The sequence below is a fragment of the Cheilinus undulatus genome, linkage group 17 (genome assembly GCF_018320785.1).
Source record: "Cheilinus undulatus linkage group 17, ASM1832078v1, whole genome shotgun sequence".
NCBI classification, from domain to species: Eukaryota; Metazoa; Chordata; class Actinopteri; order Labriformes; family Labridae; genus Cheilinus; species Cheilinus undulatus.
In genome coordinates, this window is record NC_054881.1 from 13,154,976 (window position 1) to 13,172,170 (window position 17,195).

Below are 17,195 nucleotides of genomic sequence, written 5' to 3' on the forward strand. Positions count from 1 at the left end.
CAGAAATTCACTGTGGAATCGGCAGAATCAAGGTGAATTAGCAAACTTCCCAGCCTTGCAGTCAGATCGATGGATTACGTTGGCAATGCAAGTGAACTGTTCTACAACTTCCATGCTTTCTCCATTCACAGATTCCATTGCAGCGTCCAAGATATCCCCAAATGGATTGTTTTGGCCCATGAGACTTACATTACCAAGCCTTCAGCCTCCTTACTCCACCCTGAAGGTGTGCACTTTGCCATTTTTTTCAACAGATTATTCTCCCATGCCCCTGGTAACATGCAAGGACATCCAGAGCATGACTTGGGTTGTGTCAATCCTTCCCATCTGATGGTACCCTCAAGTGACTTACTTCAGCCTCACTTTTTGGCCTAAACATGCCCTAAGTTCTGCACAGTACTGAATATAACATAGAAATGGTATGTCTTTAACTATTGTAGACAATTCAACATTCTGTACCTTTAAAATATCCATGCAAATATGACTCAATCATTTAATTAATGCCACCCTTTGCAAAGAGTTAATGTGTTGCAGAAGACTGAGCATTTGGTTTTTGGTTTCAGCAGCAATGAATTACAATAATGAGAAGGGCTTTAAAAGAGATAGTGTACTTCAACAACAGGCCTTAGCTCTGACCACCCACATTAGGCAGAGGATTAAAGAGGATTTAGCCTAATGCACTTCTACATGTCCAAAGCTTTGAGTGTGTGCACATGAATGTATGCCTCACCCCTAATGTTTTAGCCAATCAGCCTTTTTCTGTGCTGCAAGGGAAAAAGATGAATACACTGTAGGAGTTAAACTCCTTCTTGATTGTCTTCAAACGGCATTACTTTAATGAACTAAGCAAACCTTTTTATCCACGCTAGGGAGCACACTATTAGATGATGTTCCAGTCTCTCAAATTACTCAGCTGGCAAACAAGTACAATAAGTTGGTTTTGCACGAAAATTGAGGCTACGTCTTCATCAATGTGCAAACTGATAAGTGGTCAACGGACACCCAATCATTAAAGGCAAAAGACAATTCCACATACAATGTAGAAAATGGCCTCTCCAAACAGCCCATTATAAACTAATTTCATTAACATCAGATAGGAATACAAGACTATCTTATTTCTCTAATTGTTGTTTAATGATATTTGATTAAATGTCTGCATATGGAAGACTTTAATGCTTGTTAACTTCTGATCTGATGATTGAAATCAAATAGTCTTCCTCTTTAACTCACACCAAACGTATTGTGTAATAATCATACATCATATCACATATTCCATTCAGTTAGAATGTGTCTTACCTTAGTGACAGCAGGATATCCAGCAGACACCTCCCCGGAGCAGTAAGGCTTCTCCTCGTGGGAGACGTCCACGCTGGAGGCCCACTGGTCAAGGAAACCGTTAGGGGTGTAGAGGCCACAGTCCCTCACCCCAGTCTCTCTTTCAAAGTCTTCACAAACACCGTCGCCATCGTAGTAGTAGCACATGCTGGGCTCCTCTGCAAGAGAGGAATGAATGGTAAAAAATAAAATAGATCATCTGCTTTATATGTGTACAGCAATCATTTAAAGCCTGGTCAACACAAAAAAATGTATGAAATCTTTACACATACTGAAAATGTAAAAGAACCCCTCAGATGATGGCAGATAGTGTTAACAGTTCTATTTCCTACTGTCTTGATAGCAAAGAGACTGGGGTTAAAAAAAAAAAAAAAAAAAAAAAAAAAAAAAAAAAAAAAAACAGCCCACATACTAACACATTCAGTTCACAAGAAACCAGAGTCTTGACTCTCAAAACTGGAACTCTTGAACTTTCGTACGGGACTTTTTCATAAACAAACCTGAATGACAAAAAGGAGGACTTTGCAATGGCTTTTGCACATTTTCTTTCCAGAAAATTCACAAAAAAATTAAAACAAGACCTACGGTGTGGCAGTTTTTGCCCCATAAGGTGAAAATAGAGCTCAGCAGTGTCTGCCCACTTTTTCAGCAGCGCTGGTTCCGAAAGTAAAGGTCACTATTCAAATCCCTCACAGACATTTTTGCAAATTCCTTATTACCACACATTTGAAGCATGAACAAAGCTAGAAAGCTACCCGAGTACTTGTGACTATGATGAGTTGGCGCAAAATTGGCATTTAAAAGTGGAGAAAAAGCAAAGGTACAAGACTGTGTACATATTTCTTTACAAGAAGGAAGGAACTACACATTCCACAGGCCATTGCAATTCATTTTTTTCATTGTGAATTCTAACTTTTAAAGCTTTCAAACCATACATGTACCTCTTTTCTTCACTTATCTTTACTGTAGTGTTTACATTCAAATGATTATATTTGCGTACTTATTGCTTCATACTGTGGTGGCATGCATTATTGCCATAAACAGTTGACAGTCTTCGCTCGCGGGCTGGCTGAACATTTTCATGACAACTAGAGACCCCACCGATCAGAGATGTTGCTGTTACACTCGGTTTTGTAATATTTTTGTCTGAGGTCACAAAAAATGTGTTTTTCTTAAAATGAGGTTGATAACTTCCGAACTTTTGTCTTTACAGTAGTATATACCATCGCTTCACACTCAGATAGCTCATGGTAAGTCTAACCTCCAATTCCCACATAAAGTAACCGCGCCGCGATCCGCCAGCAAATCTTACTTCGAAGCAAATCGCTCCCTCTCTAATCTGTCAGAGCATTTCACTTCGCTGCGCTTTGTTCGAGATATGCTGCAGGTCTATTTTCATCGCCCGCTGCTACCGAACTGCATCAACACCCATCAATCAGAAAGCACTAAAAAGTAAGTCAAAAGCGTAGAATATCTGGTTCTTTCAAAATACAACCCAATGCATGAAGTCCCGGTCGCAAATCATCACTATATCAACATTACGTCTCATCCTGCAGCGAGAGGCATAATAAAATTTTAACTACAACCTTTAAAATCTAATAGATTCCTGAGAGTCGATGAATGTGCAAAGTTTAAAAAAATCCCTTGAGGCATTCCTGAGATACTGCATCCACAAGCAGGAGATGTCCGAGGCCCAAAGGGTCCCCAAAAGCTAACAACTTCATCCCTAAAACCAAATTGACTACGCACAGAGTTTGAGGAAAATCCCTAGGAGCTTTCTTGAGATATTGCACTTTCAAGCAAGGAATTAACATGAATATCAATGACCTTGAAATCTGATATAATACCTTCAAAATTTAGTCAGTTCATCCTTGAGTCAGAGTGGACATCTGTACAGCTGATCTGGTATTGCAGATGTAGATATTGCAGTATTGCATCAGCAGTATTGCAGATGTTGTTTCGGACCATTGTGGTGACGAGGGAGCTGAGCCAGAAGGCAAAGCTCTTAACTTACTGGTCGATCTTTGTTCAGACCCTTAGGTATTGTCACAAGCTCTGGATAATAACCAAAGAATGAGATTGCGGGTTCAAGCAGATGAAATGAGGTTCCTCAGGAGAGTGTCGGAACTCAGGCTTAGGTTGAGGAGCTCGGACCATCAGGTCAGAGCTCGAAGTAGAGCTGCTGCTCCTTCGTCTCAAAGGATCCAGTTGAGTTGGTTCGAGCACATGCTCAGGATGCCTCCTGGCTTCCTCCAGGTGGTCTTTTGGGTGTATTCAACTGAGAGGCGACCCTGGAGTAGACACAGGACTTGCTAGAGGGATTATATAACTCATCTGGCCTGGGAACGCCTTGCAATCCACCAGGAAGAGCTGGAGGTTTTTTGCTCGGAATAGGGATGTCTGGGCTGACTTGCCTCTCTCACCTGGCCCTAGATGAGCAGGAGAAGATGAATGATGTAGGTACAGACAGTTGAACAACCCCACAACATACTTTTGCCAATGCGCAGACGTACTAAAAACACACAAGAAGTGTTGGAGGCAGCATAACCTGAGTTGATGTGTTGGAGTATGAGTAGGAGATGGATTAAAGTTAATTGTTGTGGTTGTGCGTCATCCTTCAGTCAGCTTGCTTCTGAATTGGTGATTGTTTCATTCCACATGACAGTCCACAGCGCGCTTGGCTGTCCTGATGCTTCAGGACACCAGATTGCAATTTTGAACATGTTTCATATTTTGAAATTGATGCGGCCACAATGCCTTTCCAGGCAAATGAGATCACTCTTAAGACGCCACACACCACAGGAAATCTATCAAAATAATCTTCGGGACACTCAGAAAAATCACGAGTTTCTTTCTTTTGTCAGTACAGGGATTCACATCCAAAATAGACCCGTTTATCTTGTACTACCTCACTTTAGTGGGTATCGGGGGTTTGGATTCAACTATGCACTGACTTTTTGTCCTTTTTCTGTCTTCCTAAGCTTTGAAATATCTGCTTACCATTCCTTATTTTACTTTCCTTTACTAAAGATGTACACCCCTGATTCTTTGCTGTACATCTTCTATGAAAGATGAAGAGGAAGAGCATAAAGAAGCCATGAGAAAGGAAGGGGGAAAGGTGGGATGAATAAAGAAAAATATATTTGCAAGGGTGAGAATCTACAAATCTACAAAGAATACCAGGATAAAAGTAAAGAAAGAATGAAAGGGAGACTGATAAAACAAGCGTGAGAGAGTCAAACAGAGAGACAAGGGCATAGAGGGGAAACCAGACAAAGTCAAGAGGTAAAGAAAGATAGAGCCGTAATTTTTACAGACATCCCACCCGGAGCTAAGGTCTGGAACTGGAAGCTTATGGACTGGAGGAGAGGTGGAGCAGAGCAAGGAGGTTGCCTGGGCCTCACTGCTCTCAGCTCTCAGCTAAAGCAGTGTCAGCCGGTGGGGTTCCAGTTAGGGGGAAAGGCGGCATTCTGTGCCAAGTTGGCCGAGGCCTCCTCCTCGAAATTCCAGCCCCTCTTCAGCACAGCCAAAAAACTCAAGTCAGTTCTGTGCTCTGGCAATGGCGAATCGAGGGGCTACTGAGGGGGCATACGGAATACGCTCCCGCCACTCACTCAGCGGGAACGGAGGCGAGGAAGAAGGCGCGGAGTGAGACTGAGGAGAGGAAGAGGGAGCTCAAACGGTGGCTTGTGAAAGCTGCAGAAGTAATGGGGAGAGTGTGAGCTAAAGAGAGACGAGGGTGGAAAAGGAGAAAGAATATTGGGACGGGGATAGAATAAACAGATAGTGGAAAGAGTAGAAAGGTGATTGAGTGCAAGAGAAAAAAGGCGCGAGACATACAGCTGCAGAAAGAAAAAGTGATGACATGAACAAAGATGGATAGAGATCGAGAAAAGAAAGGTCTGTAGGCTGTCAAAACAAACGCAGCAGCCCAGGTTACACTGATAGTGTATAAAACTGGGACAAATCTGACCTTTAAGAGCCATCACTCTTATTGTAGTAGGAGTGTTTCAAGATAGCGTATTAAAGTGAAATTGCATTTGCTGTGTCCACACAGCACTTTTTCTTCTGAATACTTCCCTGAAACAAGCTGAAGCCTCTGGTGTTAAAAGAAGTCAATGCAGAAGTGAAAATAAACTGCAGTTCCTTGAGTATAAAATAGAGGATGGTTCCAAAGGTGCAGGTATCCCCATTGGAGCCCATTCAAAACGTCAGTCTCTACAGCAGAAGTCAACATATTTACATTATGGGGGAAAATGCAGCTCATTTCCACAGTCACAAAAGCTACTATGGGGTTTCAAGGGATTCCAAGGCAGTGAGCATTGTTTTTCAGGTTGTCCATACTTAACGTATGTACGTACTCCCAGGCTTCTTAATGTGATTTACCAAATATCCGCTCCATTCAAGCATGAACTGATCTAAATGAGGTCAAGGACAGTGGGCCTCATGTTTATCCCTTGCAAATGAATGAGATGTCTCAAGAGCTCAAACTGATTTTTTTAATGCAAAAAAATATCCACTTAGACTCAAGGATGAACTGACTAGATTTTTTAAATTAAGGTCACTGGGCCCTTGCCTGTGAATGTAATACTGTATTTTAAGAATCAATGGAAGTTTTTCTTCAAACTTTATGCAAATGTCCAATCTGACTCAAAATGTACTGATTAGAATTTGAACATCATAGGCCAAAGGTCAAGGCCTTTGGGCACCATGTTCATCCCTTGCTTATGAATGGGATATCTCAAGAACCTTTAAAGGTTTTTTCCTCAAACTTTGGACAATGGTCCACTCTGACTCAATGATAAATTAATTGGATTTTGAATGTCACAGGTCATGATCATTGGGCCTCATGTTCATCCCTTGCTTGTGAATGCAATACCTGTCTCCTCAAGCATCATACATATCTCCTTACATAAAATATGTAAGATATATGTCCCTTACATAACAGATCATTAGGTATCTAGACAATCCCTTGCTTGTGAATGTAATGTCTCAAGAACACTTTGGTGGATTTTCTTCAAACTTTGCACACATGCCCACTCTGATTCATTGAATAGAATTTGGAGGTCATCTGTAAATGGCCAAGGTCACTGAGCCTCATATTCATCACTTTCTTATAAATGGGATATCTCAAGAACACCTATGGGAAAATTCTTCAAACTTTGCACAACAACGTCCACTCTAATTGGAGGTTTAATTTATTAGACTTTGAGGGTGGAAGGTTTAAGCCATAGAGTGTTACTTTACCCCTTTCTTTTAAAAGCAATATCCCTGGAATGCTTTGAGACAGTCTCTTTAAAATGTGCACAGATGTCCACTCTGACTCATGGATGGACTAATAAGATTTTGAAGTTTGAGGTCACGGTCATGGGCCTCACGCTCATCCCTTGCTTGTGAATGCAATACCTTAAGAACACTTTGAGGGATTTTCTTCAAACTTTGCACAAATGTGCAGTTTGTGCTGGGGAGGAATGACCCAAAGGCAAAGGCCTCATGTTCATACCTCTGTGTGAATTCAATATCTAAAGAATTTGAGAAAATATTGATAAAATCATCAATTCCAATTATTTTTTAGATGTCAGGCAGGTTTGTGAGCCCACAATGTGGGGGAACTGTCTGCAGTGGGCTTTGAAAGACTAATGATTCAAAAAATCTGTTGGAACTGCTTATACCTCTGGTTTCTCATATCAGTACAGATTTTAAAAAATCACCAAATGTGTAGCCGGCCTCAGTCAGAAGTTAGTTGGAGTCAGAATTTCCAATTCGACAACCATCGTTGCTTAATAGTGCCTCATTAGAAACCAATGGCTGACATCACTGAGGCTAAATTTATGTTTCACTTGAGAAAATATAACAATTAAAACACTTTTTACTGACAGTTTGCAAGCTTTAGCTGATTCTGAGCTGTTTTTTTATTTATGTATTTTCTTTTCAGTATTTTATTTTATTTTTAGGGGGCTTGCTTTTCCAGACTGGTGCAATGACAGGAACGGAAGCAAATACCTAAATTGCATTCTGGCAGTATGAAGGGACAAGTACACTACCCTGTTGCATTAAGCTCTACTTGCACCAGTGTTTATTACAAGGGCTTAATGCCTTTAAAACTCCCCTCATGAACTTTAAGTGTGTAGCAATTTTCTCACCCCTTTGGACAGGGATATGTCTAATATTTTTGTCCTGTACATGTCTAGGAAGTTTTTCCAGACAGGAGATCTCAATAATTGTCAGTCTTTACATTGAAAAATATCAAGACAGGCTTTTTTTTCTAGCATGCTAATTTCATCTCACACCTACATCCTGCAAGCTGATGGTCTTGTTTAGTTTTTAAGGTCAAAAAGAGACAGAAGTATCTATTTCAGCTGGTTTCATAACCGGTTAAAAACTCGTCATAGTGGCTCTAGCTGTTGGGGTCGTGTGAAAACAACTTGACACAATCGTCAATTCCAGATATAATTCGACTCAATCGTGTGAACAGCCTATTAAAGCTCATCCAGACTGTAGCACCCTGGCCCTGTTGTATATTTAGTGTCAATTCTCCATCCAACTCTATTTCACTATCCAACTCACTGACAGGCAGACACTCACTCACACATGCGGACAGACGGACAGAAAGTCCCATCATTATAGTGTCAGATTTCTTTGCAAAACTACAACCATGTCAGACAGCGTCCGACACACACATTTACACACGGCCCCTGAGCACTGCAGTTGGTGGAAAACAGCACCACCGATCCAGTCCAGCAATCTGACAGGGATTAAGTGGCCACTTCATAGAGGCTCACATGTGTGTATATGCATGCATGGCCTGTGCATGCCGGTCGCACACACGCACAGTCACAACAGGGGGGCGAAATGATCGCCAGACAGCAGGGGAAGTGAAGAGGAAACCATCCATCTATTCACAAGAAAAAGACACAATGCAGGAGATGCCAGTCACTCAACTGTGTAAAATGACTCACTCTTTTAAAAAATGATGATTTCCAGATTTTTATTTTAAACAGGAGGCTGAAGTGATTATGATAACTAATGGTATTTTTTTCTCTCTTGAGGAAGGCATCAAGCATTAGGAGAAAAGACGACCAGATGTCAAATGTTTTCATTCACAAAGTTACCATGTGGGTCTCTTCAAAAACTTTGCAGAGTTATTAATTTGGATCATTATAATTCCTAAAAAATGTCAGTCAAATCCAAAAAGACAAATATTAACATAATATTGTTCAAACCTGAATGGTAAATGTTGAAAACAATAGGTTACATGCCTTAAAATATAACTTTTCCAGTGAAGTCTGACAAAATAAAAATTGCATCTTTAACATTAAGAGGACCAGACCCTACCTGGCAGAGCATGCAGCACAGCTCCTGGTACAGGCTCCTGTAAAAATACGCATCAACTACAACTCTTTACTGGCAGGCCTCCCTGCATACACATTAAGACTTGTGCAGATCATCCAGAATGCAACATAACATCTGGTCCTCAACCAACCCAAGACAGTACGTCACTCCACTGTTCATCTCTCTACACTGGCTTCCAGTTGCAGCATGTCTCATGTTCAAAACCCTACTGATCGCTCACAAAGCGGCAACTAAAACTGCTCCCATTTACCTGGAATCCCACATCCAGGTCTACTCCCTCTCGCCCAGTGAATGGCGACTTCCATTAAATCAGGGCCCTAAGTCCTGAGCTCGACTCTTCTCCGTTGTCCCTCGGTGGTGGAATGAGTTATCCAACTCCATTCGATCTGCAGAGTCTTGTATCAAAGACCCAGCCTTTTTGGGAACACTATGCACTAAGCTTGACACTTTCCTGCTGTTGTCCCCAGTGGTAGAATGAGTCTCCTGTTCGAACACAGATCTGGCAGGGCTGAGTCCATCTACCCACCTATCTTCTGATTATCCAAGGCCAGGTTGTGGTGGCAGCAAGCTGGCAAGTCAACCCAGACAACCCTCTCCCCAACGACACTTTCGAACTCCTTCTGGAGGATCCCAAGGCTGTCCCAGACCAGAGAGGATATGTTACCCCTCTACCACATTCTGGGTATTCCCTGAGGTCTCCTCCCAGTTGGACTTGCCCAAAACACCTCCAAAAAGGAGGTTCCCAAGAGGCATCCCAATAAGATGCCTGAACCACCAACTGTCTCCTTTTGATGCAAAAGAGCAGTGGCTCTACCACTTGTTCTCTCTGGATGTCTGAACTCAACTTATCTCCAAGGCTGAGCCCAGCCACCATGCAAAAAAAAAAAAAAAAAAAACAAATTTAGGCAACTTGTAACTGTGATCTCATTCTTTTGGTCATTACCTAGAGTTCATAACCATAGGTGAGGGCTGGGAGGTAGATTGACTGGCACTTGAAAGCTTTGTCTTCCAGCTCAGCCTCTCCTCCACCACAACAGTCTGGCACCACACCCACAGTACTCCTGGCACTGCACCAATCTGCCCGTCAGGCTTACGCTCCCTTTTACCTATACTTGTGAATAAGACCCCAAGATACTTGGACTCCCTCACCTGAGGTAGAGACTCCCTCCCCACCTGGAGAGAGCAATCAAGCTTTTCAGGCAGGGGTGACAGCTAGCCCTTATCAGGGCACCTTACCCTTGCTGTGCCTCCCATTGCCTCTTGCTAAGCTTATTCTCCAGAATTTTCTCTTTCATTCTGTCTACTGTTCTTTAGGCCAATATTTTCATGTGCAATTCTGGACCAGGAATAGTTGCATTTGGTTTGTGGGGGCAGTAAGGGCTCATGTGATTGGACAGGTAGTATGAGCATTGTCACTACCTGGAGCTTGCATCTATAGAGCCTGCACAGTTGAAGCCCACTGTCCAGCCTCTTTAAGTGTTTTGGACCAACTGGACAAAACCCCTTTGGAGGAAGGATTCCAGTGGACAACCCTGGTGATGTCCTGGCCCCTGCTGCCCACTGTTTGGGTTGGGAGACTGCTAATGTGATGAAGGTAATATTGGCATTGTCACTTCCTGGACCTTGCATGTACAAAGCCTGGGTCTTGGTCGTGGTACCAACTAATTATTGTGACAAGGTTTCTCTTTACTGAGTGCTTCTCTTTCAATTGGGACACAAGTATTTTGTCCTAAATTCAGAGGGATTGCACTTGCAAAGTGTTCCTGTCATAAGCTTGACGTTCTGACTTACCAATACAGTTGAAGAACGGCTCTTTCTTGCACTGACTGGAGCAGCCATCACCATTTATAGAGTTCCCATCATCACATTCCTCTCCTTTGGAACTGAAAATGCAAAAGGTGGTCATCAGAAAACATCTGCCAAACTCTCTCTAAAATCATTCCTTCTCATATGTTTCAATGCCTTTTTAGGGGTATATTTCAATCATGATAGTCGGGGTGGCTGTTACCTCTGGATGCGCCCATCCCCACAGTAAGGTGCCCCAACTTCGTGCACCAAAGGTGGGGAAGGCTCACTCTCACTGCGGCTGGAGATGGTTTGGACCTGATAGGTGTACGCAACGTGGGGCACCACATCCCTGCACAGAGAGAAAGAATGACAGGTTTTCAGGCAAGTGTGAAACCCTGAATAAATGTCTGAAAAGAAATGACAATTAAAGGAAAGAACCAGCCAAGTGGCGAAAAGCTGATAGAATAACTGCTTGGTTTGCTGGTTAGAATGTCAGTTGTTGCAACAGTCCAGCTATCACAAGTTAAAGTAAATAAAACCCTTTTACCTATAACACATTTACACCTATCTATTTATGTCTTGACTCAGATATTTGTTTATCATAGTAATTCAAGAAACCATCATGGTGGATATGTAGTGGCCAACAGGGGAAAATGAACTGGAACAAGTAGACAGAAGATTAAAAACTACCCATTTATCCAGTAATCACAACAGAGGTGATCTAAGCTTATACAGGGCCGTATTTCAAATACGATTTCCTGAAAATAATCGACTTTTTAAGGCTGGGACAAAAACCTGAGCTTTTGTCCAAATGCAGCAGCTGCACCCTACGTAGACCGCATTTGCAGACAGATCATGTCAAAGTAGTGCATCATAGAATGTCCATTTCGAAGGCTGTCCCTTTTCAAAAGGGTCCTTAGATATGGTAGACAAATGTGCTCTTATTGGCTACTTTCATGGTTCATTTCTGTAACACCTTTGTTGTTATTGTGCCTTGCGACAATCATATTGATACTGAAAATGCACATTATATAGTGTACCTGTCTCTCAGTTCACATTGCGCAAAACATCACAGGCATAAATAACACAGTTTTAAATGGCACTGTGAGTTGGTCTCTGACCTTGCCAGTGAAGGATCCATCCATCCTTCACAGTCTAAAACATGCCAAGATTTATCCAAGTTCTCCAGTTAAAACAAGCTAGCTAAGATTAGTTAGCTACTTCAGGTGTAGCTGTTTAGGTAGCTGGCTGACTTAGCCAGCGCTTAGAAAAACAGGAATAGCAAGTGACATGAACAATGTTTCCTTGATGTTACTCCCTGTCATAAACCCCACCAGCATTTAATGCTGGTTTCCTTCTCCTCGGTGTCAAGCTGTTCAAATTAGCACCCCCTACAGGGCTGGAGCCCTTCTGTTATGATGACTGAACTTGTAGGTTATGACTTTGAATCCTCAATGTATTGCAGTGCATTAGCTCTTTCCTGAATGTTTTTAATTGATTTAAAGAATTTCCCATCATTTTTAGAAAGTGCACCCTTTCTTTATCATTCTTAATATAAATTTTAGAGCTGCAAGCCCATTGTCAGTTGCCTAAATTTAACTATACATTGGAGAGGAGAAATATTGGGGAGGGGGGCTACTCACTTTGTCGGTGTAAGTCGCCATGATGGTTTCTTGAGTCACCATGATAAGGAAGTCTGAAATAAAAGTCTGAAAGGAAAAAAAAACATAAATGAGAAAACCAAAACCATAAACAAAAAAAATCAAAGCTGTAAATGAGAAACCATAAGCAAAGCAACAAAAACAAAACTAAAGGAAAGAAAACTGCAGAAAATACTCAATACAAGTGAGGGTGCCATTATGAATTGAGTTGTCCTGTTTTTTGTTACGTTTTTTCTGTAATCTGTTGGTTGCCTTTACACGTTACTTGTATCATCAGCTTTAAGCATTCTTTGAAGCCAGTTATCAGGTGAAATACCAACATCTGGGGTCACTTCAGTTTATCAAAGTAGGTTTTATGGTCTCCACATTTTTGTTAATTTTCTTAACTGACAGCAGGATTGAAAGGAATGTATAAAATTCTGATATGTAAAGGCACAAAAATCTTTTTTGTTCTTTTTTTTACTTAGTAATGAAACATAAAAACAGGATAACTGATTTTCACATGAGCACTCTCATTTGTAGCCGTATTGTTTTACAGTTTTCTTTCCATTTTTGCTTAGTTTTTCCCTTTTGCTTACAGTTTTGGTTTCTCATTTCAAGTTTTGATTTGTCGCTTACGGTCATGGTTTCTCCTTCATGGTTTTCTTTTTTGGCTTTCAGAGTTTTTATGCATCATCGCCGCTGAGGCAGAAGGCATTATGTTTTTAGGTTGTACAAACCTACGTACATATGTATGTCTGGTCCATTTTTGTGATTGTGGTAACTCTATAAAAGTTTGAGGGATTTCCTTCAAACTTTGCACAGAGGTCCACTCTGACACAAGAATGAAATTGTTAGATTTTACAACTCAAAGGTCATTTGGCTTCACATCTCGCTTTGTTGTGAGGATGATATCCGAAGAGCCCTTTGAGTGATTACATGGCACAAATGTCCACTCTGACAGCAGGACGAACTGGTAAGATTTAGGTGATCGTAGGTCTAACGCCAATGGCATTAAGCTCCATGTTAGTCTTTTGCTCCCTCTTTGAGGGATTTTCATCAAGGGTGAGCTTGTAATATTTTGGAAATCATGGGTTAAACGTGAAGGCTACTGGGTCTCGTGTTAATCTTGTGCATCTGAACACATTTTGGAGATAAATGTTTAAGGTCACTGTGACCCCAAATCTTTGGAATAAATCAAGAAAACATTGGGGGATTTTTGTCAAATTTGCCACAAACGTACACTTTGACTTCAGAGGGAACTGATTAGATTTCGGAGGTCAAAGGTCATTACTTTATTCAAGAGTTTGCAAAAAAGAATGGTATTTATGGCCCATTTTTATCTGTTTTTTACAGGGGTGTGAAAACTAAGGCCTGGGGGCCGACTGCAGCATGGTACATTTTTGTTTGGCCCGCAATTAGTTCTAGAATAAAATGTAATATGTCCCGTATAAGAATATGAAGCTTGTGCTTGACTATATTGTACTTCATAGTTTCAGCACAAGGCCTTGCTAGCATGTTAATTATGTAAACAAACATTTTGACAAGAAGAATTCATTTATGTTTTTTGTGACTTAACTGAGACAAAACTGTAAATGGTAAACCTATTTCAGACCAGAATAATAACAAATAATAACAAATAATAACAGTGTCTTAATGCCCTGATGGATTTCAGCAGCAAGTCGCAGTAGCAATAGCAAGGCTAGATCCAGTGGTAGCCAGGGCCCCCTGAAATCTAATAGGCCTCCCAAAAATCCTTAAAATGACTGGCTATTTGCCTTGTCAGCCATCAACTACCCAATTCAGCATACTTGATCACTAAGCATATTTTAACCTACATTAGACTGGCTTTACTAACTTTTATAACTTTAATAGCTTCAAGGTGAGGTATATGAAAGTGGCCCCACCATCGTTATATATTTCTATATGTGGCCCTCAGTGGAAAAATTTGGACACCCCTGGTTTATAAGTACATGGAGTATTACTTCACATTACCAGATCATGTCTGATAATAGCATCTGATCATTTTTTCTCAATGAGCCTCTGGGAGAGGGATGAAAAGAGAACATTCATACGCCGTTTTGCACAGAGGGAAAGGAAAAAGATATTACATTTTGTAATTGATAATCTGTTCTAATGTAATTCTATTTACCACTGAAGAGTGAAAATAATGTTGCAGCTTAAAATGACTGAGTGCTACCATTATAAACATACTCGGGGTTTTTTTTTCACTTGAATTAGCTTAAGCATTTTGTTAAAGGATTGAATGAAACGCACAGCTCCTCAGGTGGTTGCATGCACACTGCAAGTGTTTAGTTGGATCTTTTTCTGGTATAATCTGATTTTTAAATACCGTGTATCATGTGAAAAATTTTAGAACAGTTTACCAGTATTAAAAATTGGGTACCACCCGATCCTACCTCACACTGATAAGTATGATCACTTAAAAATTATTTTTCTTTTACACTAAATTACTAGACTACAATCTTTAAAATATTGAGTTTCATTTTTGAAATGATTTGTGGGACTTCTGGCAAAATGAGTGACATGGATGCGTACTACATGTTGTCTTTGTTAATGCATGACTAGATAGGATTGCAAGATTGTTGTGTATAATCATGGCTTGTATTGGTAAAGTAGATGGTTAGAATTATGTATATGGGAGGGTTACATCTGTAAATGGGGATAAATAGGAGGAGTGAGTTAAGCGTAGATCATTTCATGTGGACCATCAAGTACAGTATAGCTAATTTTGGAATGCCCTTTGCAATGATGTAAATACAGTGACATACATGCAGGGATATTGTTCTGCTCACATGAACGCCAGGGCATATGCTGATTGTTATGAGCTCCGTGTTGCTTGCATGCCAGCTTGGTTGCCATCATCACTGAGTGTGTTTTAGTTTGTGTGTTTAAATGACTGAAATCATAAGTCTTTTGTTCATTAAGGTAGAAAAGTACTGTCCATTTTTTATACTTGCAAAACCAGAATGTTCAAAAGACAATAAAAACATAAAAATCCATTTCATTGAGCTCATGTTTGCTCATGTGAATGATGATCTTCTCCCCTCGTGAGTTCCATAAAAATAAACATCCAAAAAAACAGCAATGGTTATTTTCTTCACAACATTTCTGACTTTAATCAACTGTTTCGGTTTTCCCCCTGATTTTCATTCCTCTATGCTTTTTATGTTTGTTCATCACATTCCAGCAGATAAAAGTAGACAAAGTTGTGCTTTCCTAACATAAAAACCAATGGACCTGAAGATCAAGTAACAAAATGATTTTCCCCCCAGTGAAACCTGTACCTAGGATGAGATATTTATGTTGGCTTTATTATCATCAACACTGGATGTTTGACCTGACAGACTCGCTTTTGTACCACACTGTGTCCTGTTCTGCGATGTTGGCTCACACTGGTGGAACTCCAGGATACTCTCAAACATGCCCCCACTAATTGAATTAGTTTAGCCCCTGGAAAAGTCAAGCTGTGGGAGACTTTATCTTTGAGCAGAGCAAACATACAGAATAGAACAGGGGAAAAGGGAACAAGATATTGCTTTTCAATGAGAAAGAGCGTGAATCGCCTTCAAACTGTAGGTAACAGGGTGAAGTAAGTAGGTTTTCGATATAAGGGCTATCCGCATGTTAGTTCTTAATCAGAGTTGTCTACTTCAAGTAAGTGGTATACAGGATACCTTTTTATGTTTGCAGCAAAAAAAAAATAGCTGTACATACATTAATGTATTTTTAAAATAATAATTAGAAACATAATGTAAGAAACCATACTAGGGTCAGCCTAAAAGATAAGTAAAAACTAGAATGGCCATCTGAGGCGGCAGACCCACGCCTAAGCAGCGCCACCGAGGAACTTACGCTCACATCAATTACTATGGTGTTCAAAATTTCAAAGTCCAACAAAAAACGAATGGGTGCGCAGATCATCACCAAAATCTAATCGATTCTTCCCTGTCACTATCCCAATACTCCCTGAAAGTTTGGTGAAGATCCAACTTTCCATTCTCGAGTTATCTTGTGCACAAACAAACAAACAAAGAAACGAACAAACAAAGATATGGAACCTTCTACATATCCCCCTGCCGATTTCATCGGCGTGTGTAATAAAGAGGATACGCTAATTTTAAAGGGAAAAAAAACAAAATTTGAAAAAAAATAAACACATTTTTGAGGTTATAGGGCTGGATGTTTACATGAAAAGGATATGAAGTTTCTAAGTTTAAAAAAAAAAATCATACATTTTTGGCATTATAAAACCCCAAATTTAAAGTTTTTAAAGTTAGAAATTCACTGCATTGTAAAGTTAAAAACATCAGAAGAAACTAAGCTGAAAACAGTGGTTGGATAACCCCAGTTTACCCTCAGTTCACATAAATAAATGACTTTCAAAGAAGAAAATTGTAAGTTTTAAACTTAAACATTTGAGTATTTTCAAGAAAATCAAAAGAGCCTCCTTTTTTATCTGCCATTGTAATAATGGAAAGTTTATACATACTACTTCTGGCAAGAACCTATTAAATAAGTAGGCCTATTATATTTTGATTTTTTTTGTTAACGGAAACAATTAAAAGTTGGTCCACAGGGGGCTTTTCCTAGATACAAGTTGGGGGATGCCTAGGGTAAACAGGTTGGAAACTTCTGCCATAGACAGTGTTTGGGGGCAGAACCTTTAAAATAATCCTTCGATGATTTGACGTCCTGTTACGTTATGCCAGGCCAATCAAAGCAACTTCCTGTTGCTCCTGAAAAGCCATAAAGTTGTCTCTGAATACACTAGATATATTTGTATGCAGTTGCAATAAACATGTAAAAAGACTGAGGATCATTTGTGATGGAACTTTTGATTTAGACCATTTGAAAGTTTTCATTATTTTCGAGGTAGGCATTTTTTTGGCAAGGGCAAAATTTTGAAATCAGTGGCGTACGTGACACCCAAATAAATTAACCAACCCAACCTAATGACACAATGATACAAAATCACTTAACAGATTATTGTGTTACAGTCTGTCTATAGTTGTCTACGTGGCCAGCCAAATGTCTAGCTTTTTTAAGGTTTGGGTA

At 40.2% G+C, this 17,195-nt stretch overlaps 1 protein-coding gene across 1 annotated transcript in view; it reads right to left on the minus strand.

The window, feature by feature from the left end:
• Positions 1-17,195, minus strand: part of pappaa (pregnancy-associated plasma protein A, pappalysin 1a) — a 180,343-nt gene that overhangs the window by 100,894 nt on the left and 62,254 nt on the right. Inside the window, exons 8-10 of the mRNA XM_041811536.1 lie at positions 10,697-10,825; positions 10,480-10,571; positions 1,297-1,493 (exon numbers count right to left, since the gene is read on the minus strand). Coding sequence (XP_041667470.1) covers positions 1,297-1,493; positions 10,480-10,571; positions 10,697-10,825 — 418 coding nt within the window. The remainder of the gene's footprint in view (positions 1-1,296; positions 1,494-10,479; positions 10,572-10,696; positions 10,826-17,195) is intronic.